The sequence below is a fragment of the Rattus norvegicus genome, chromosome X (assembly GCF_036323735.1).
Source record: "Rattus norvegicus strain BN/NHsdMcwi chromosome X, GRCr8, whole genome shotgun sequence".
Taxonomy (NCBI): domain Eukaryota; kingdom Metazoa; phylum Chordata; class Mammalia; order Rodentia; family Muridae; genus Rattus; species Rattus norvegicus.
The window spans coordinates 54,143,755-54,166,675 of record NC_086039.1 but is presented as its reverse complement, the minus strand read 5'-3'; the positions used below and the strand labels follow the sequence as shown (position 1 = coordinate 54,166,675).

The window sequence follows — 22,921 nt, the reverse complement described above, 5'->3', positions numbered from 1 at the left end:
GTCTGTGTGTGTGTGTCTGTGTTTGTGTGAGTGTGTGTGTGTGTGTGTGTGTGTGTGTGTGTGTGTGTGTGTGTGCGCTCGTGCACACACACACATTTTGATTATTTTGATTGATATCATGTTGGGTCTAAGACTTACCATACTCCGAAGACTTTTTCCTAATTGACTTTTTTATTTGATTGCTTTGTTGTTACTATTGATTTTTATGTTAGTTTTAGTTTTTAGACAAGGTCTGGTTTAGATAGGGTTTCTATTGCTGTGAAGAGACACCATGACCACAGCAACTCCTATAAGGAAAACATTTAATTTGGGCTGGCTTTATAGGTTCAGAGTTTTAGTCCATTATCATCATAACAGGAAGCATGGCACACAGAGACAGACATGGTGCTTGAGCATAGTTCTGTTTCTGCCTGTCTCTGCTGGGATTAAAGGTATGCACCACAACACCTGGCTATTCTTACATCTAATTAGAAGTGCAATCACAAAATTTATGTGAGCTGTACATCAAAATGGTTGCACTCCTTTCTTGGGGATATTCTGGAAGTCTAAACAATTATAAACAGTATAAACAATTAACACATACTCAGTAGTGCTCGGTTGTCAAGAGTCATTGCCTCAGATGCATAAAACCAGCAGCTCAGATGTTTAATGTAGAGTCCAGAGTAACTGGTCTTGGCATTGACATTGTTCTACCATCCTGACAGATAAGTTAAGGACACAATATGATGGCCCTTTGAACCTTTGGTATGCCAGTCTTTCTGGGTTGTGTGTTGTGTGTGAAGATGATACAGTTTTTCACCAAGGGATTTGTCTTGCTTTCCAGTAATTGACCTGTAAGACTTAAACATGTATCTCTCTTTTTCTTCTCCTCTTCCTCCTTACCCACATGCCGTCTTGGATCTCTCTGTGTAGACCAGACTAGCCTTGGGCACAAAGAGACTCACCTTCCTCTTCCTCCCAAGGGCTGAGATTCTATCAACTATCTTTTTTGATACACCCATTTGTCCAATATAAAAAGTCATTCCAACCCAAATGATTCCTTCTGCAAGCAACAGCCTATAGCCAAGGATGAAAACATTTCATAATATCTGCCATACCAGGCCAGTCATACTATTGCTTTCCCCTGATAATTTACTGAATTGGCATCAGAATGGGACAGACTTTTGCTTTCCTACATAGAATTCTAGGTAACAAAACTATAAAGCTGTAAAGGATCAATAGTCACCTACACCAACTTCCTTTAGCTGGTAAAGGACTTTGGATATGTGGCTGTTGATTAGTGGAGGGCATTAAGTACCACTCATAACTCTTGAACCGTTTTTCCCTAGGCCACACTGATAATAATCTCACAAAACATGGACTTTCTAGTTCCTATGCAACAGGCAAATCAACACTGTCAGCCGAGAGTAAGACCATGTTGTTGTTCACTTGGTGATCATTAAGCATTCGTCATATCTGGTTATACCTTTCACAAATTACTGATTCCTTCTAGTTGTCTTCATCTGTCAAAAAGTATTCACTTCAAAGTTGGGTGTGGGCATGTATGTTTATGTTCTCAGCACTTGGGAGACTTAGGCAAGAGGATTGCTGCTAAGTTCAAGTTCAGAGTAGTCTACTGAATCGAGACCCTTATTCAGAAACCTCACCATAAAAAACTAAAGGCTGAAAATTGTTTTCTGCTTTTTTTTTTTGACAATGACCAGCTGTCTTTGAACTTACAAACTCCATTCTTCTGCCTCAGCTTCTTTTTCTAATAATTATTTATTCACTTTACATTCCAATCACAGCCCCCTCCCTCCTCTCCTCCCAGTCTGCCCCCACCATTAACCTTTTCCCTTTTTCTCAGAGAAGGCCACCCCTCCAATTGTTGGGGAACCCACATGAAGACAAAGTTACACCTCTGTTTCACATGTGTAGGGGCCTAGGGTCAAGTTCCTACATGCTCTGTGGTTGGTGGGTCAGTCTCTATGAGTCCCCCTGCCTCAGTAAGTGCTGACATTATAGGGATATCACCAGGTTCAGTGTGAAAGGGCTTAATACATCTTCCCATAGTGCTTCTAGTAGCACGAAGGCTTTCTTTGTAAAGGCTATCTTTATTATTTTTCTCTGTGTATTTAAAGTTTTTATTCCAAAATGTGTTGTGATGATAAAAAGAGAGCATTATTTACTTACTTCAGTGCTGGGGATTCTAAACAGGCCCACACATAAGCACTGAGCCATATTCTCAGCCATTTATTTAGAAAGGATTCACATCATCCACAATATGACCTAGTAAGCATTCCTGAGACTTTAAATACTTGCAAAATCTTTTTCTAAGTATATTTTCTTAATTGCTATGGATTTTTGTTCACTTATGAATATGAATTTCTTGGTGTGTTTGTTTGTCTTTGAGATAGGAGGTAAGATCTGGCTGTATAGTCCAGACCGCTCTGGAACTTTCTATGTACTGAGATTAACCTCAAACCCATGACCAACCTCCTATCTAGCCTCCAAAATATGCTGGGACTATACTCATGACCCACCATGCTAGGCTTTGGTTATTAGATTTTAAATAGTTTAATTTTGTTAATGAATAGTCAGTGAAGAAAAAAGAGTCCCTAAAAATATTAGGTAAAATCTGAACCCAATCAATATAAGACCAACACATTGGGTTTTATTTATAGGAATGATTATATCCCTAAATATATTCCCGTGAGGGCAAGAAATTTGTGTCTCATGCATGTGACATTCATATGCATCTGAATGGTGCAAGTGAACTATGGCGGAGAATTATAAACCTGAATGTGGGTTTCTGTAAAAGAAAGAATAAAAAGCAGTAGCAATTAATGATTTGGGCAGGTAAGATGGCTCAGTGGGTAAAGGTGCCTGCTGTTTACTCTTACAACCTGAGTTCAACCCCCAGGCCCTACATGGTAGGAGGTGAGACCTGATTTCTGCAAGTTGTTCTTTAACTTTCACATACAAGCATCCCCCCCAAATGTATGTAAATAAATGTAATAAAAAATAGGACTTTAGGGCAAAACAAGATGTCGGAACACTGTGAAATCTCAGTGGCATTGTATGAGTCCTGTGTGCAGTAATAAAAATTTCTGTGGCTAAAAAAGAATTCTGAAAAGCAATTTTCTGGACTTTGATTGTCTGCAAGGAAGGCAGTTTAGTTTCACTTGGCATGAAGAAATAGATTAAGATAACAGGAGAAAGAGGGAGTGGTCAGGGAGGAATCCTAGATCAAGAATCAGATGGAAATCAGTCTAGATTAGATTCTCAATGAGTCAGAGGGGCCAATAAAAACAGCAGGATGACAGAAATGTGACTTGGATTGTGACTAAAAAGAGCAGCCAGCTGATTTACAGGGAAATTAACAGGAAGGAAATGGACATTTAGCTGTGAATTCACTGTGGTTCCACATTGTGACGTTTCCATTTTGAGACAAGAATCACTTTCATAATATTCCACTGTTGACACCCTTGCTAGGTTCCTGCTGTTGTACCCTCTGAGATTCCAGGGAATTCCCTTATCCTGCTCAGTTCAGCCTCATTGTCTGCAACTGTCACTCTGTTCAGAACTCAATGGTGACGGTGAGAACAGCCTGAGTGATGTTTACCCCATACTTATTTCTCCCACAAATCTGCTTTAATGTATAGTGACTTATTGTTAGATGGGGACCTTAGTCTCCTCACTTTAGACAAAATAAAATTCTAAGAAGACAAAACAAGGGCTCTCAAGATTGGATTTAAACGTCAGCTATTTGGCTTTGGTGAGCCTAAGTGCTTCTGAATATCTCCTTAAGATTTCTTTCTTTCTTTCTTTCTTTCTTTCTTTCTTTCTTTCTTTCTTTCTTTCTTTCTTTCTTTCTTCCTTCCTTCCTTCCTTCCTTTCTTTCTCTCTCTCTCTCTCTCTCTCTCTCTCTCTCTCTCTCCCTCTGTCTCTCTCTCCCTCCCTCCCTCCTCCCTCCTTCCCTCCCTCCCTCCCTTCCTTCCTTCCTTCTTTCCTTTCTTTCTTTCTTTCTTTCTTTCTTTCTTTCTTTCTTTCTTTCTTTCTTTCTTAAGACATGCTCTGACTATATGTTGTGTGTCTTGGGGGTGGTATTTTGTATATGTCATGGCATCTGTGTGCAGGTCAGAGGACAGCTTTGTGGAGTCTTTGTAGTTCTCTTTTCATCTGAGTGGATTCCAAGGATCAAACTCACGTCATCAGCCTTATGTGGCAAGCACCTTTACCTGCTGAGTCATAATCTTACTAGCCTCTTCTTTTTGTTTTGTTTTTAGAGAAACTGCTTGAACTCTCTCTGAGGCCCCAACCCACCTTGACTCCTGGTTTCCTTTCTCACTCAGCTCCCAAATATTGTAATTACAGGCATGCATTCTTACTATCATGACTGGCTATGGTTATTTTCTAAAAATGCAGATATGCACACACACACACACACACACACACACACACACACACACGAAGGGAAATTTCACATAATAAGAATTAAATTAATGAGTTTATTGCTGTTCAGCACAGAGTAAACAAATGCTCATTGTAAGCTTGTAAAGTTCTTAGTTCTTGCATCCCTTGAGACAATTGGGTGGGCCTTTCCTCAATGATGTGGATCGTCATTGTGTGCTTGTAGTGACGTAGAAAGATTATGTATAATTAAAAACTTTACATTGCATGTTAACTTTGTCCAGGGGCGATTGAGGAAAATAAACCAGATACCACCAAAAATATTCCAAATGGAAGGCTGGGTGTGGTAGCATATGCCTTTTACTCATAGCATGCTGGAGGCAGAGGTGGTGGGGTGGTGGGGGTCTCGGTTAATTTAAGGCCAGTCTGTACCTCATAGGGAATTCTAGGCTACATATAGTGAGGGCCTATCTCAGAAAACTGCAAGTTTAAAAAAATTGTTTACATGTTCTTTTTATTCTGGAGTAATAGTCTACATGTTTAACTTTTTCCTTCTTTCTGTTTTGCTTTCTTGTTAAAGCTATTGGTGTCAGCAACCAGAGGGAAACCACAGTAGTCTGGGACAAGCTAACTGGAGAGCCGCTCTACAATGCTGTGGGTAAGTCATTCATGCAGAGAGGTCCAGCCCATGGCCTTGTTTCATCTGCAAAGGTAGTAGCACTAAGATAATCTAACTGAAAAGCCATATGTTCATGTTTCCCAGAAATCCGATGAGATGGCCAGTAGACTTGTCATATTTATTCATATATTGAATTTCCTCTCATTCTTGCTTGCTCTTTCTGCTGATTCTTCATATTAATATAAATAGGTGGATATTGTCCGGATGATTTTGTTGATCCTCCCTCCACTGTACTTTTGACATCGAAAAGAGATCTTTCTCCCTCCTACCATGCGAAATAAAAATTGCAAGTGCACAAAATTATCTGTAAACTATTTGTATATCTACCTTTTATCTAAAACATTTGAACTTCTTAAAGATAAATTATCAAGAGTTTTTAGCAGCTTCTTTTTTTTTTTTCCCGGAGCTGGGGACTGAACCCAGGGCCTTGCACTTGCTAGGCAAGCGCTCTACCACTGAGCTAAATCCCCAACCCGCTTTTAGCAGCTTCTATTACAGATTTAACTGTTCCATCAGGCACATAAACCGTGAAAAATCTCACGTCTTACCTTTAGGTATCAGGTCTTAGGTGTGAATGTCCCTGGGTACATACTAGCATCATCCTTAGTGCATGGCAGTTGCAGAGTACTACATGATAATGCTGCTTCCTAAAAGGAAAACTGTGTTCTACATCCATAATCCGTAAAAGATGTCTGTAACAAATGGCTAATCCTGCTGGCTATGATAGCACGGACCTGTAGTTCCAGTGCCGAGGCAGGAAGATTGCATCAAGTTAGGAGGCAACCTGACTTCCACTGCATGTTCTAGATCACCTAAGGCTGTAAAGCAAAACTCTGTTTCCAAAAGAAAAAAAGAAAAAAAAGATAATATATGATTATCATAATCATAACAAGTTACAATGAATTTCACAAGGAAGGAAAGGAATATGAAACAGGAAGAGGAAGCAAATAAAAAGCTTGTAAATCTAATAGGTATATGTATACAGGACAGGATGTTACTGGACAGTGAAGCTTTGAATTGAAACTGCTAGTGACTTAGTGAGAGAGTTGCCCAGACATGTCAGAGGACAGCACCAACTCTGTGTTCGTATACTGAGGGACTCATGGGCAGGAAGGTGATCATTCCTTGAGAAGCCCACACCCATGCTTGAGGTTGTGTGATTTGTTCTGAGTGCCTCTTTTCCTCTTAGCACTGTGCTTCAGGTCTATATCACACCATCTTTAAGCAAACACCATCGTTGTTTCATAAAAAGATGGAGGAAAAATTAAGCAAGTTTGTAAGAATTAAAGTAATATTAAGGGAGGAAAGTAACCTTTTGCTTTATATGAAATATAAAACTTTTGATTGAAACTATTTTCTAGGCAATTAGAAATTGGATTTTTTTTGGAGGCTTTTTATTAGTTAATTTCAGGAGAAAGTAAGGATGCATTTTATGGCATGCATGTACAAGAAAGAAGCTAATCAAGTAGAGTCAGATTTCTGCTTTTACCTTGGAGATCTCAAGGGTCAGAGACAAGTTGTCAGGCCTGGCACCAAGCATCTTCATCCGCTGAACTGTCTTATTGTGTGTTTGATTTTGAGCCAGTGTTTTACGTGCACCAAGCCAGCCTTGAACCCACTGTGTAGCAAAGGATAACTTTGAACTCCTGCTCTACCTCCCTGTGGCCCAAGGGCCTGGATTACTGCTATACACCACCACACTTACCTTTAGACTGCTTTACATGCAGATTTGAAAGTTTCTAACACAGATGTGATCATCTCATATTACTGTAGATGATCTCACTATAGAAATGAGTGTACAATTAAATCTAAAACCTTGGGTAGATGCCTTTGTGTGTTTCATGTTCCCTGGGAACCTAGATACAAACCAAGGAGACCCATCACTTGCCATTCTGTTCTAGAAGTTAAAAGTAGGATGTTGGGAGCTAGAAGAAGAAATGGGAAGAGAACTAGGGGAAGACAATTGGACAAAGAACCTGCTTAACCATTTGCAAGGATAGACTCTTCTAACTTCATTTCATCTAGAAAAACATGGAACTATCATCCATACTTGTGCGTTTCATCATGGTATTAAATATTTGGCAGCTTTATTCAAAAGGAAGATCAGACAGAATTAGTGGAAACAGAATTAGATTGCCCCATGGATTTGTGGTCAGGTTTCTGTGGCTTATTTGTATCATAACGTGATGTTTGACATTTTTGCTTTCTCTATCTTAGTTCAGACGGCTAGAGCCAGAGCACCACAGAGTTGGTAGCATATTCAGCCAATATGTGCTTATTATAGTTGTAGAGGCTAAAAGTTTAAGACTGAAATCAAGGTGCCAGTTGATTTGGTCTGGTGAGGGGCCACTGCTGGTCTTGTGTTTCCATATGGCAGAGAATACATTGTGAGGAAGCAAAGGCTTTCCAGGATTTTTATAAGTGTATGGATCCCATTTTGAAGACTCGTGGTGTTGAGAGAATCATTTCCCAAAGGTTTCTCATCCTGATTCTTTCAAATTTGAGGTTAGGAATTCACCATGAATTTTTTCTATGACATATTCAATCTAAACAGTCATGATGTGTCTGTTTGATCCAAGCACAAGGAAGATCAGGACAGTCATGATGGGTTTGTTTGATCCAAGCACAAGGAAGATCAGGAGTTCAAGTTCACCCTCAACTACAGTGACTCTAAGAGTAACCGGGGATTCAGGAGATAAAGCAAAGGAATCAGTTCAGAGTACTCCTTCCTTTTCCTCTTCCCCTTGTAAAGCTCTGTCCTTCTAGCCTAGTCTTGTCTTTTTCCTATTTTTACTTAACTGAATTATATAACAAGTGATGGGCAATATTTATTGTGAACAGGAAAATGAGAACTATTTGTATTTGTCTGCTTTAAAATTCCCTGAGATGGCTCCCCGATCACCTAAGATACAAGGGCTTAGGATTCAATGGTGGCCGTGGCATAGGTTAATTGAACAAATTGAATACCGACAAAGGCTATGCTTACTTGCAATAAGGCTGTGTGCTTACTGGTATCTTTTCTTTTCCACTTGTAAACAGATGTGAAAACTCAGTGGGTCCCATAGCTACATATGGCCCACTTGTAGATGTAACATTGAGTATATGTTAATTCTGAGATTAATATAAAATCTAATGTAATATCTAATATCTAAGGAGATGCCTCAATTTGCTTTACTGCTTCCTAAACACTTAAGTCTGTCACTGGCATTGTGGCTTTTATGTACTAACAGCTAAAGTTGCTTTCAGATCCTACATATATATGCACTTGTACACACACACACACACACACACAGCTCAGGAGAGATAGGTTTTAATTTTCCTGCCTTTCTTCTCATTAAGAGCCTAACTATTGATAGCATTTACAATTCTTATTGAAGGGAAAGAAGTCAGCATTTTGTAAGACTCTGGTCTTTGTTTATGGCGTTGGAGAACATGGAACATTCTCTTCATCTTACTACATTATAAAGTGCTCAGGACAAATTGTCTCTGAGGAGATTGACTATATACTTTGTGCTTAGCCAACCAGATGTAGATGGTCCCTAGGGATTTTTTTCCATTTGTTTCTTATATGTGTTTGCTTCCTGTTGTGATGATTAGACACAATTGTATGGACTTGTGTAATTTATTACTCAATAATCCTCTAAAGATGATGATTTCTTCTGCACTGTGTCTATCACTTAACTTTATGATCGACCAAGATTGAGGTAACTAAATTTCTCTTCATTTGTAAAACTTTTATCTGGACAAACTAAATGTACTGCACATACATTAGATGTGGATTCATACCATCCAAGTTATTTTCATAAACTATTCATTGGATCATCTGGACCATTGAAATTCCAATGTTCTTAGTCTAAAGAAATGTCATTAATCCTTCTAGAAGGGGTGTATATAGTATTTTGCATCCCCTAGAATTTATTTCCCTGCTATGTATTTACTTTATAACCTTGGAGGCTAGCAGTTAGCTATGTCCTTAGACAATGCTGTTCCTGTCTGTGGAAATGATTCTACTTCTAGCTACCCAATGAGGAAAGTACTTTCCTGGGATTGTGATTTCCCAAAATAACTCTTTCATATCCTGTGGCATATGACCATGGCAGGAACTTCTATGGCATGTTCTTTGGTAGCATTCCTCTTTAAAATTCCCTGAAGATGTGCTCGTGTAATATATAATGCATGATTTCAGTTCAGTGGTTTCTTGAGTTATGATGCATACATGTTGCCAAGTAGGGAAGAACCTTTCTGAACGAGAAACACATACTTACATGGTACTACCAAGCGGAAGTACTAGTGAACGAGACACTCGGACTGGACTTTCTTTGTTCCCCTTCTACTCTGTCTCTTCCATTTCTTTTTCTACATTCGTGTGTAGAAAACCATTCATTCTAATGAACTTGCCCAAGTATCTGCCACCTCAAAACCAGCGTCCATCGACCTTGAACCTGGCTATCTCTAGCATGAATTGCCATTATTTCTCCTAATGCTCCAGCTGCTCCAGTTTCTCCTGGCTCTTCAGTTCCAGTTGCCGTTGTCCCCTCTGGCTCTCCAGTTCCAGCTGCTGGTGCTTCGTCAGGTATTGGTGCTCTGGCTACTGCTCCCTCTCCGGCCTTCCAGCTCAGACATGTTGGGGAAATTGACTGCTGCCGACAGATCTGGATCTTTCACTTCTTTCCATCTCAGAAATTTACCTACACGAGGGGCTCAGTCCTCCAGCTTGGGGATCTTCTCTTTGGCTTTCGGTCTCTTATTCTGCAAAGCTAATTCTGCCATCTTAGCTCCTGCAATGAGTTTGCTAATTGTTTTCTTCTTAATTGAATTAATTTTGAACATTTGCGAATTGTTTTGGTAGTGTATCAACTTGACACTGACATCTCTTCCTTTGCAATTTGTACTAATTCATCCTGTGTGCTCTAATTACCACGAACTCATTGACAGCACAAAGCAAACATGGCAGCCTCCTCAAGTCCTGGAACCGGTGAAGGAAAGGACTTTACATGCCATCCACTATAGCACCCTTATTTTATATTTAGGGAATCCAGGTCAAAACGGATTAAACAATGCCTAAATCACCAAGCTTGATTGTAGCAAAGCCAAACTTAGAACTTTGGGTTCATGATTTTACATTCGTTGTTTTGATTCTTTGGGGAGAGGATGTGATTTAGTTCTGTGGATGGATACCATCATAGTCCTGTATAACTACAAGTCTAGTTAACTTGTCTTTGTTGAAGGGCAATGAAGTCATAGGACCACTGAGACTCCTAGTGCTACCCTTCTGACAGTATTTGGTTTGGTTTTGAATTAAGTAATTGGAGCATGTTACTGCTCAAAATAACATGCACTGTAAAAGATGTACTCACATATTAGTATTGTGCTGGATAACTTGGAATACTCACAGGAAAGTGCATAGGCTCAACCCTGGCCTAGACTTGAACCTGAATCCTGCAAGGTAGGTTATGGTTAGAAAAATTCAAAGTTTTCTAAGTGGTTTCTTTATGCTTCCTAAGAACGAACCACTGCTGTGGAATTCTAGTAGTGGTTTCTGGAAAGGAAGACAAGTTTGTGTGTCCTATTCATGGATCTCCTGTCCAGAATTGTGGAGTATAGTGCCCAGCTTTCAGCTCTGTGATAAGTGTTGCATCGCACTGGAGGAAGGAAGGGGGAAGAGAGAAAGAAGGAGAACTCTAGGTGTAGGAGGCTTACATGATCAAAAAAAGAGGCTAGAGAGCCAAGTCAATGTATCTCCAATCGATTTGTTTTGACCTCTTTTTACAAAATGTATTTTATTTGATAATTCAACAAACCCATATAACTAAAACAAATGTTTCCCAAATCTACCTTTATCCTACCAAGTACTATGAACTCCTAGTCTATCCTGTTTGATTTTTTGAAGTTGTAATCAAAACTCACTACATTAAGACTTAAACTCATAGCTCATTTTAGTTCAAAGCACTGAAAATTAAGATGTGCTCATTCATCATATCCCAGATTTAAAGCCTCTCTTTGAATCCTTCCATTTTCCCCAATTATTCCTGTTAATCCAATAACATCTGCTAAGGTTGCTTGTCTGGGAGGAAAGTCTATTTTTGCCACCACCACATAATGCTGTTCCTTGTAAAAAGTAGCTGACTCTTGTTCCTTTGCTGTGGGAGATGTTGCCACCTCTGATTTTGCTAATGCTTTATGTCCTGACATTGTGATAGAAAACGCCAACTAAGTCAAATGGGGGAAAAAGCAATTTATTTTACTAATGGATCTAGCCACCCACTGGTAGCTCAGTTTAGGTTTTGATTCATTCTGAATACAGATGAGATGGCTCCTGACATGACAGACTGACAGACCTTCCCTCATGAGAACAGCAAGCTCAAATGACACAGTGCCAAATGCAGTTGAGAGAAATGGCAATTGCATACTGAACATAGATCTCAGTTGTGTGATTTAGCCAAGGATCCCTTGTGGAAAAATTTAGGGTTCGTACCCAACCCTAGAACGTAGAGTAGGGTAAATTCTCAGATAAACCACATGGCTGAGGATTATGGAAATCTAAATCTCCAAAGAGAATTTGAGATGATGCTTCTTGTGTAAAGAGGAGTAGGATCTTACCAATAGGCCAATCTGTTTTTGTGGGGTTTACTACCCTATTTCCTTGGTTGTCATGTGGGTCATTTGCTTGCCAGTTTTTCTGTTGTATGTGAAAGTCAGTATTGTATCTGGAAGTCTCCAGTTAAAATCTCATGGGAATTAGTCCTATCAAAATAAAGCACGCAGCTGTTTAAATAATTAGAAAGAATTTGTTGAAATTTACTACAGGAAAGAACTGATTTTAAACATAGAGAACATGATAGCACAGTTAAATGAGTCAAACTAGGTATCTGTCAGCATTTAAAAAATGTAGTGTGCGAGCTTGCATTACTTCCCCCAGAATCCTTTAAATAGACTATGGACCTTGATTTTCTCAGGAGGCATCTGAGCAGAGTTAGTATTTAAAAATACTAGATCACCACTACAAGATTAAAAGCTGTAAAAAAATAGATCCTATCTTTAAAAAAAAATAGCAAATCTGGTTCTGGTTTTTACTTATGTAATCTATCATATAGTTTTTAGTGCTTTCTATTTCCCAAGCTTCTGCTACGAATAAAAGTGAGATATTTTCTCCTTGGGGATCAGAAAGCAGGTAAGAGAAATTTAGTAAAAAAAAAAAATGACTCCTAAGAGTTTCCCGCATATAATCCAACAAAGAAATTGATTGTTATTAAAGAAAATCTATTAATGATTTCATATCTTACATCCTTTGAAAGATTTTAATATAAATAAGCATCCAATATGTGAGACTGAATTCTTCAGTAATAGGGTCAGGTTCTCTCCTTAGTTTTTGTCACAGTCTTCTCCCAAGGTTTCTAAGATATACGTTTTATCCTGAGCTGAGTATCTTGCACTGCCAACTAGCCTGCCCGGGTTTCAAGTCTTATGCCCATTCATGTGTGTTTAGAAAATCCCTACTCCAAATACTCATTCATAAGTTAATTTTTCCTATCAAAATAAAAGCCCTAAGGTTTGTATTGTTCTTATACTTTCGATCTGTAATTTTGCATAAAAGCTTTCAATTATCCTTTGTAAATATATTTTCTTCTAACATTATGTCCATTCATTTCTAATCTTCTAATTTCTGTCCTTAAAATTTTAATTGCTTATGGAAACTAATCAGTCTCCTATCTGTGACAGTGATTTCACAGATTCATAGGTTCTTATTTTTATGAAGCTCTTCATTTATATTACTCTGTTTTGATCTATAGTGTGGCTTGACCTAAGAACCCAATCTACTGTTGAGAAACTTAGTAAAAGAATTCCGGGAAATAATAATTTTGTCAAGGTAAGAAATCTTTTCAGAAGTACACTGTAAGAATGTTTCTTTAAAAAAAAAGTCACAGATTTCATGAGACAGACTAGCTTGGTCTATGGCAATGTCATTATTTTATACAACTTATACAATATTTCCTTCAGATATCTGGGGACAATTTGGTTCTTAACCTTTCTGTCTTGTTCTGTGAGATAACTGGAATAATAATACCCCAAGAGGACAGAATGGTAGAGATTGTATTTATCTCAGTAGCTTAAATCATATTCCCCAAGGGTCTTTCTTTAATTTTCTCATAGGTTAAGGATCCATCAGCATAGCTTCTTATTGAAAGTTCTGGGTGATTTTAGGTTTTTAGGAATTCAGGGAAAATTAGGCAGTCTTCTAGACCTTCACTAAAGACCTTGAAAAAAATGATTTTCTTCATGCAAAGAAGAACAATAAAATATGTCTAAGTTTAGATCCTCATGTAGATTCTTTTTCTTTAGGTAAATTAAATTAATTTCTTAGCAAGTACAAGTTATTCTAGAACTCAAAGAAGTTGATTTTTGTTTTGGGTGCTTTGTGTTTATTTCTGGTGAGGTGTGTCCCCTTTTTATTTGCCAATGGGACACACATTGGTTCTTAGATCTGAAAATAATGTTCAAACACCATTAATTATTGCAGGCTAGCAAACAGTCCCATATCTGCACCCTTCCCTGCCTAAGTAGTCTCTGTCTTGTCCCACCCATTTAACACCTATTCTTGACTGTTTGTCACCCTGCAAACCCCTCTAGTCCTCCATCTGTACTCTGCTTCAAGGGTTGCATAGTTTTCTCTGCATCACCACTATAGGCAACTATTACATTTCCTACCTGCATTTTAACACTCGATGTCTGTTAGCTTTGCAAGATCTTCTTGATGAGATCCTTCAGCATGTCCCTTTATGCCAAGTCTAAGAGTATGTCCATATGTTAACATAATTGTGATATGTTCTTTTCTTCCATTATTTCTGAGCATTGGCCCCAAATGCAAATTCTCAGGAAAGATCAATAAGCATACATGAGTTTCATCTTTACCCATTCATTGTATTTGCTGACTTTCGCCAGCTGCTTTCTAATGTATGGAGATTCCATATTGCTTTGATCGGGCATGTCATTGAGCTCTGGCATATTTACTTTCCATTAAGTTTGTATTACTCTGTTATTTGAGTATGTATGTATATACACAGAATATAGTATGTTATTAAACTGTGTATGAGAATAATTTCTGTTATTGATTTATGGCTATTAAATATCACAATCTACTAAAAAAAGAAAACTAGAGTGCAGAATTTTGGTTTAGGATCTACAGATGAGCAATATATTGTAGAATAGCATTATATTGTCACTCTCTAGTTAGAAGGTGGTGGGTGTATTGTTTAGTTTTCTCTTTATCTTGCCTACGTGGCTGCTCTTTGAACTGGCAACATAATCACTCTGATCTTTGTCCGTGAACATGCTTTCATGGACCGTGGGCTAGAAAAAGTACTTTCATTTCAAAGTCCTTCAAAAAGGGTTCTATTTAAAACTCCTAACCACTTTATGTTTTTGTTGAGTTCTTTTGTTTAGAAGTCTTGTTTTCAACAGTGCTAAGTATAATTTACTGACTGAACTTCCTAACTGTTTTAGTCCAAGACAGGCCTTCCACTTAGCACTTACTTCAGTGCAGTGAAACTTCGTTGGCTCCTCGACAATGTGAAAAAGGTCCAAGAGGCTGTCGAAGAAAATAGAGCTCTTTTTGGGACCATTGATTCATGGCTTATTTGGGTATGTTTAAATGTGACGTATGAATAGAAAATATTTGGGGGGATTTTTTTAACTGTCCTTTTTTCTACCAACATTTTGGACTTTTTATGTAGAAGAGGGCCTCAGATCCCATTACAGAAGGTTGTGAGCCAACATATGGTTTCTAGGATTTGAACTCAGGGTCTCTGGAAGATCGGTCAGTACTCTTAACCACTGAGACATCCCTCAGCCCCATTTTGGACTTTTATTCAGCATCATTATTGGGAAAAACTACGCAAATGACAGCAGAATAGCCCAGCCTCTATTTGAGACATATTTTTATCTATTTCTCTTTTTATTTTTCTTGTTTGATTTGAGTGACAGTGGAAGATAACTACCAAAGCCATATTTGATAACTCTTATCCTTTAGGCAAGTAATCTAGTCGCTTTTCTCTCATGCCTATTGTTTTCTTCTAGCCCACTAGCCATTTCTAAGAAGAAATAACTATTTTACACAGTAAAAAACCAACATTCCTTTTCTCCTTCACTGTCAGCAGTTGAGAACTTTCTCTTGTGAAATCCTGCCAGGGTACAAAACTAAACCATAGAAGAAGTTTATATTAAAATATTTTGTCTCGATCTGAACACAGGTTAGAAATAGTTAACATTTTAGATCTTTTTATGACCCATCGTTTTTCTGGTTTTGGCTTTTTGAGATACAGTGTCAGTATATAGACCAAACTGATCTGCACTTCACTTCGTAGACCCTGTGGGACTTAAACTTCTGCCAATTCTCCGGCTTCTGTCTCCTGAGTCTTGAGATGCACAAAAGGGTCACAGCATCTAGCCATTTCCAATCTGTGTCTGTGCCCCCCACCCCACTTCTCTGACAGGATTTCACTATGTAGCCCTGGGTGACCTGGAACTTGCTATGAAGACCGTAGCTATCCACCTACCTCTACTTCCCAAATTCTGGGATTATATAAGTATGCCACCACACCTGACTTGCAATGGAGATTTTTGAAATTTTTTCAAATTATTTTATTATTTGTGTGAATGGGTATTTCGCCTGCATGTATGTGTACCATGTGCATGCAGTGTCCTCTGAGTTCAGAAGAGAGAGTCATATTCCTTGGGACTAGACGTGATATAGCTGTGAGCTGATGTGGGTACTGGTGATTTAACCTGGATTAATGGCCTTAATTGCCGAGCTATTGCTCCAGCTCCACAATATGCATCTTTATAGTGTATGTCCTCTTGTGGTTCGTGGTCTCTTTCCCTTTTGATCCCTTATTACCTTTATTATGGGAATTTTTTGTTAATGTGCCCTAAATAGGCAATACTGTAGGCAACATAGGCAATACGGTAAGGCTACAGTAAGATCGTAAACCTTTGTGCCAAGCTTGCTTCAACTATACTCCTGTAATTCCATTTGTGAATACTTCAGTAACTATGAGAGGAACTGTTTCAACCTCTGCGGGAACTTCAAACTAGTCTTGTCCTTATTCTCACTATGGGATCCATACAGCAGGTCTTTAGAACATGTCCTAGAAGAGTTAGTTACCTATTGCACTCTTCTGGAGTTGGCCAGGGAAAATATGCTTCATGCTTTGTAGAAGCCGACTGTTTCCTCATATGTCACTCACCGTTGAATGACTCACAGCTCTAGCAATGGCCTTGAAGCGGACTGATATAGGAAATGGGAAGCATGAGCTGCAGCAGACAGGAGGGAAGATTTGGGGGCTCAACCCATGAAATGCTATTTCTCTCTTTTGTTTTTTTCTTGCCTCCCTCTTCTTACACTCGAAGGAAGGCACTATTGCTTTCCACGGGGTTATAGAGAGCTTAAAATTCTGCTGTCAAGATATATGCAAAAAGAGGGGTTATTACAAAAGAAAACATGAATAGACAGGTTGTCTATAAACTTTTTGAAGAGGTAAATTCCACCTAATCAAATTTTGTAAAGCTCTGTATTTCCCAAAGATAGAAGATTACACAAGAAAACTGACTTTTGCTTAACCAGGAATTCACTAGAATTGCATGACTACAATAGCCACGTGGGTGAGGCTGGGAATATTTGAGGGCCGTCAATCTGAACTGTGATATATTACAAATATAAAAGGCATACTAGATTTCAGATTTGAGACTCAAGAAAGTAAAGTGTGGTAATAATATTTTTATTGATTATATGTTCATATGTTATTTTAGATATGATATAGTAGCTAAATAAAATAAGATGAACTATAGGAAATGCAGTTATATTTTATAGTTCCACTTCTTTATTTTTAACATAGCTACATTTTTATTACATTTGTGGTGTGTGAGGGTGAATGGCTTTCATAACACTTGTGTGGAAGTCAGAGGGACAGCTTGTGGGAGCCAACTTGCTTTTTCTACTATGTAGGTTCCAGGAATTAACTCAGGTCCATCAAGCTTAGCAGCAAGTGCCTTTCTTTACTTGAGCCATCTTGCAGGCACAGCTACTGGACACTTTAAAATTACATATGTAGGTCACATTATGTTTTTGAGTACTGCTGAGACTTCAATTATGGGAATGTTTGGTTCTTCTGCTTGTCGTATGTACCCTGCTGCTGACAATTGCTTTTGACAACATATAAATAAAACTGCAGATTAGTTCAGACTTAATCTGTTCCTTTCCCTCCATCTAGAGTTTGACAGGGGGAATCAATGGCGGTGTTCACTGTACAGATGTAACAAATGCAAGCAGGACGATGCTTTTTAACATTCATTCTTTGGAATGGGATAAAGAGCTCTGCGAGTGAGTTATACGTCTTCCCTATATATTCGAATGCGCATTTAGAACCTGAATTGTACTGTTTGCAAATGGTCATTGTATACTAACATTTATTGTTGATATTGCAGCAAGTCTTTATTTGTATGAAGGCTTTTGTTTTGTTTGGGGGGCATTGTTGCGGTGTGGCAGAATATCTCACTGTAGTCCAGGCTAATCTTTACAGATGGTTGTGAGCCACCATGTGGTTGGTGGGATTTGAACTCACGACCTCAGGAAGAGTAGTCGGTGCTCTTAACCACTGAGCCATCTCTCCAGCCCCCCAGGCTACTCTTGAATTTATGGTGATTCCCCTGGCTCAGCTTCCTGAGGTTTGGGATGATAGGCATGAACTACCACACCCAGATTTTATTGTACATGTGTGTTTTAACATTATATATTATGTGTGGGAGCACACACTCACATTCCAGGGCACAAGGGCTAAGGTTTGTGTATGTATGCCAAACGGCACCTGTACAAGTCAGTTTCTTTCTGCCCTTTGGCTTCCATGTATCAAACCCTAGGCAGTTCCATGGTAAGTTAACCATACCTGTTGAGCCATCTCAGCAACCATGAATACTACACATAGAATAAATAGGTCATATTAATTATTCTTTATAGGTCAGCCTCTTTTAGAACAGTTCTTTGCTTCCTGGGTGTGCTTTAAAATTTAAACTGATAATCTACTGTAAGCTTGGACTGTTAAATACCCAAGCACACAGCTATGTTCTCTAGACTCATGTGTGTGTCACTATTGAATTCTGTGATCAGATGCACCTAGTTTATAATTAACGTATATTTAAACTGTTTCTACATGTTTATTCAAAACAGTGTTTTATACCCCAAGCTATTCTTTTTCAGATTTTTTGGAATTCCAATGGAAATTCTTCCCAATGTTCGGAGTTCTTCTGAGATCTATGGCCTAATGGTAAAGTAAATAGTAGGAGGAAGGGATTGCATTAAAAAAAGAAAGACCTTTGACATTTAGAATTCAGCAATTAACTTTATTATGTTTTATGGCTCGGGATTTGGGACTTTGTCTCTGAATGTTGGTAGTATATAAAATAAGAATTTAATGTTTTTAAATGGCTTTATAACCAAAAAAACTTTAGAGTCCTTACTACCAATGGATGTTTTATTTATAAACTTTAATTGGCTTTCCTTTTAATAATGGTGTTTTTGTCATTTGAATATTAATATTTTAAGATACTATAGATAACCTAACAACAGTACTATAGGAATGTTTGGGATAGTTTATCCTTCCATATCACTGTAATAGCTGTGATGTCTGCTTTTAATTTAAAGGAGGTACTAGTCCCATCTTAATAGTGTTCTTTTTCCTAGTTAATCCCTTTTAATGGCTAAACCATTGTTATATGTTTCCCTCTTTGTCAGTTTGGAACAATTTAACAAAGGAACGGAAAGCAAAGAATCCGTTTCTAAATTAAGTTGCTAATTAAGGCGATTTCCTTAATGGGCATTTTACTTAAACCCAGAGGGAGAAAAGTAAGTGTGCTTACCATCTTTGAAACTGTGTAGTCAGAAGTAGAAACCTTTAGGAGGGTATGAACTAGTATTTGAACACACAAATTTGAAATGCATGATGAAACTTAAAAATAAGTTTAAGGAAACCTCAAAATAGCCATTTCATGACAAATATTAGGAGCTCCATTCGTAGAGTTAATAAAAATGAAATGAGTGGCAAATGTTTGAGTTAATGGCTGAGCAGGACTTTTTAGGTGCTCCATGTGGAATAAGCCTTTTTCAGGCAATGCACAATTGCTTAGGGCAGGCGTAGTCGCTGCTTATCTACAATGCTTTCATAAGTTCCGAGTGATCACAAACTCACTTGGGTCAGAACAAAAGCAGCTATTTTTGAAATCGCTTCAGAGAACGATGAAAAAAAAACATTAAATTGGCCTACTTTTCTCTTGCATTTAAATATTATGCTTGTGTCCCCCTCTCTCCCCCTTGCTGACTATAGAAAATCTCTCATAGCCTGGTGAGTAGGCTACCCACTGATTATGCTACTCATTCATTTCGAAAAGATACAGTGCATTTCCATTTCTTTTCAGACAAGCCTCAGTCCATTCACTAAACAAATGAATTTAGAAATTCCATGACCTTCTAAAATATTATAAGCTGTAGTCATATTTTAGATTTTTTTTACAGGAAGTAGAATCTTGTTTGTTCATTTATATTTTCCATAAGATTAAAATCAATGTTTCTAAAATTCTGGGGGATCCAGAGATTTGCATGCTATCCTTTGCGAAGTACAGTTCTGATGTACTTTGGCCTTTAACAAAGAAGGGACATTAGAAATTTTTTTAACTATTCTGTGTATCTGTCTTATATAATATCTTACCCGGTATTTCAGACCAGTTAGTTGGAAATGCACTGTCACTTTTTCTGCATGCTTCCTCAGAGGACCCTCCTGGAATCCTCCAGAAGCCTGTCCCAGTAAAGAAAACAGAGCGCTTTATATGCCTGAACATTTCCTTAGATTGTGTTAAAAGTTTGATAATTTTGGAAGTATAAGCAGACTTTTTATAATAAATATATCAAAATAGGAGGCCTCTGGGCTTCATAATGATTCAGAGTTAAGCTTTTTATCTAGTCTAGCTTTTATTAGTATCCAGGCTCAATTACAAAGAATATATACAATAAATAAAAATTTCAGGTCTTAGGCAGGGAGGTGTAGCTCAGCAGTAAACGACTTCCTTACTTTTTTGTAGGCTCCAGATTTGATCTCTAGCACTAAAATCCAGCCTTGAAAAATCGCCGATCTTTAACCACAAAGCATGAAAGAAAACAAGTAATAGTTAGAATATACAGGGCGTTTTCTACTTTGCTATTGGCTTTCATATATATGGTGTTTCATACTATCAAAAATTCATGAGGAGGATAAGATGTTACTGTCTTCATGTTAATGGCTAGGGCACTAGAGGTCCCAGGGCCATTTGCTAATAAATGGTAGGCAAAGGAGTCAATGTGAAGTTTTTCACTTAGGGTTCTTTCTGATACATCATCCTTACTTTAGGGATCACATTCCTTAATGCCTCTAATCCCTTAATGTCAGCACAAGTTGTGCTGTGGTAATGTTTTCCCTACCATGGCCTCTGGGAACTAGACCCAGGGACCAATAGGCAATAGCTGTAGCACTGAGATAGATCCTCAGCCTTGTAATATGTTTTTTTTTCAAAAACTGTTTTATAAACTTTTGGCAACCAACAACTTAAGTTTGCTTCTTGTTGGCCATACCGGTTGAAATTAAAATAAAGAACTAATATTCATAAATTAATTGCTATTTGTCTAAATTTAACTTTCTTTGGGCAAACATCTAAAATCCAAGCACTCTTGTTTCTTAAAAGCAGTTTGAGTAGAAAGAAGAGTTAGTCGATAAAATACAGCCTTCCGGAAACTATATTCCACACCAGTTTGATAGTTATTTAAAAATATGTTGGCTGTTCCATAATACCAGCAACTACATCAAAGCACTAATTTTGATCTGTGATCATGTAGCCCACTTGTCATTTTGTAAATAAATAAATTGTGGAGCATGTTTCAGCAGCCTGCTTATGGCCTAACACTGACTAACCAGGAGAAGAGCCTGTGTCTCCTGACTGACTGCCAGTCTAGTGTTTTATGTTCCTTTTCCAATGCCCTATCTCTTCTTGTTGCTCTGAATACTTCTACTCTCCGTCTCTGTCCTGCTTATGTAGCTGAAACACTAGCTTTGTCTTGTCTGCTCACTTCCTTTGGCATGTTGCTCTTGCTCATTACGATTGCAGTTACATTACTAGAGCCAAGTTCTTGTGACTATTCCTAATTCCTTTTTAAAACATTTTATCAGAAAGCTGGGGCCTTGGAAGGTGTGCCAATATCTGGGGTAAGTATCAGCACTAAATATCTTCCTGTCACCACCCACCCTCCCACCCCTGTCCTAAATGGTTGTGGCTTAACCTCCTCCATTTTAATCCTTCTGCCTTTTCGGAAGGGGGTGGGGGATGGAGACGAATACTGGCCACTTCTTGTTTTTCTGTGGCATAGAATGGGTCAGTGAAAACATTTTGAGGAAATTCTAGGCCTGGCATGGTGTTGCAGTACAAGCCCAACACTGGGTATCTTGATAAATAAATGGGTGAAATCCTAATGGGGGGAAATATAAGGCATAGATAGTTCACTCCTTGATAAATTAAAAGACACAAAAATAAACCTATGGCTCTTCAGAAAAGGAAATTAGTCATGTCTAAGTATTTTTTGTTTTTTATTGTCATTTATAATTTTAGTGTTTGGGGGACCAGTCTGCTGCTTTGGTGGGACAAATGTGCTTCCAGGATGGACAGGCCAAAAACACGTGAGTTTAAGAGACCTGACCTAAGAAACAGGGTTGTTTTGTTTACTTTTCTCCTTGGAGCTTTAAAACCTCAGCCAAAAGGCAACACTAGTCACTTCAGGATGGAGATATACATTGTGTTTATAATTTGTTTCCACCTTTCTTCCCCTTTCACCCATTTTCTCTCTGCCTTCCATCTTATATAGCCCAGGCTAGCCTGAAATTCTTGATCTTCCTGACACAAATGCCAGACTTACAGTCATATGCCAGGATACCGGACACCTGGTTTTATGCCACACTGGGGATTGCACCCAGGACCTCATGCACGTTTACCTAGCATTCTGTCAAATCAAGCACATGCCTGTGACTGATTTTTGTCTTTTATTTTTAATTTGGTTTTGGTGTTTTTGAGATAGGGCCTGACTATAAACTACAGAAATTCAAACTAGGTAGCTAAAGACTGGCCACAAATTTCCTGAGAAATTCTCCTGTCTCAGCATCCCAAGTTTCAGGAGTTTGTTTTGTTGTTTATCCCAGAGCCATATTCTTTTTATTTTTTTTATAAAAAGTATATTGATGGGATTGATGGGTGGAGGTTGTGAAGAAATGAGAAACTGTCATAATAAAAAGTAATTTTCAGGGGTTGGGGATTTAGCTCAGTGGTAGAGCGCTTGCCTAGCAAGCGCAAGGCCCTGGGTTTGGTCCCCAGCTCCAAAAAGAAAAGAACAAAAAAAAAAGTAATTTTCAGTGTATTATCCTGCTAAGGTTCTCAAAAGTCTATTTTTGTAGGATATTTAATGCCATTCACTGATTAGGAGCAGCAAGAATGAAAGAAAAGAAAACTTGATAATGTTTTTCTCCTATTCTTTTCTCTTAATTAGTTTTTATTAAAAAAGGGCCATATGTTGAGTGACAAACAATATATTCCAAGAGCTGAAATGCAGTGACAATTAAAATACATGCTCAGAAACTGGCTATTGTATATATGTAATGGTCCACATACTTGAGATATCACTCAGTCCACATTAATCCTAGTATTTGTGAATCCTATTATTCCTATAAATCAGGTAGCTAGGATTTAGAGAGAATAATTAATTCATATAATGCCATGAAGCTAGTAAGCCAG

At 38.1% G+C, this 22,921-nt stretch overlaps 1 protein-coding gene across 10 annotated transcripts in view; it reads left to right on the top strand.

Moving 5' to 3' along the window:
* The window catches only part of Gk (glycerol kinase), an 83,233-nt gene that overhangs the window by 23,265 nt on the left and 37,047 nt on the right, over positions 1 to 22,921 (top strand). For 4 of the 10 annotated variants that reach the window (XM_008773276.4, XM_008773278.4, XM_008773274.4 and 1 more), the window contains exons 4-12: positions 4,973 to 5,050; positions 9,561 to 9,644; positions 12,862 to 12,938; positions 14,573 to 14,710; positions 17,338 to 17,447; positions 18,321 to 18,387; positions 19,444 to 19,461; positions 21,313 to 21,348; positions 21,749 to 21,816. In XM_008773276.4, coding sequence (XP_008771498.1) covers positions 4,973 to 5,050; positions 9,561 to 9,644; positions 12,862 to 12,938; positions 14,573 to 14,710; positions 17,338 to 17,447; positions 18,321 to 18,387; positions 19,444 to 19,461; positions 21,313 to 21,348; positions 21,749 to 21,816 — 676 coding nt within the window. The remainder of the gene's footprint in view (positions 1 to 4,972; positions 5,051 to 9,560; positions 9,645 to 12,861; positions 12,939 to 14,572; positions 14,711 to 17,337; positions 17,448 to 18,320; positions 18,388 to 19,443; positions 19,462 to 21,312; positions 21,349 to 21,748; positions 21,817 to 22,921) is intronic. The other 6 variants (XM_006256987.5, XM_063280322.1, XM_063280321.1 and 3 more) reach the window with 3 other exon arrangements.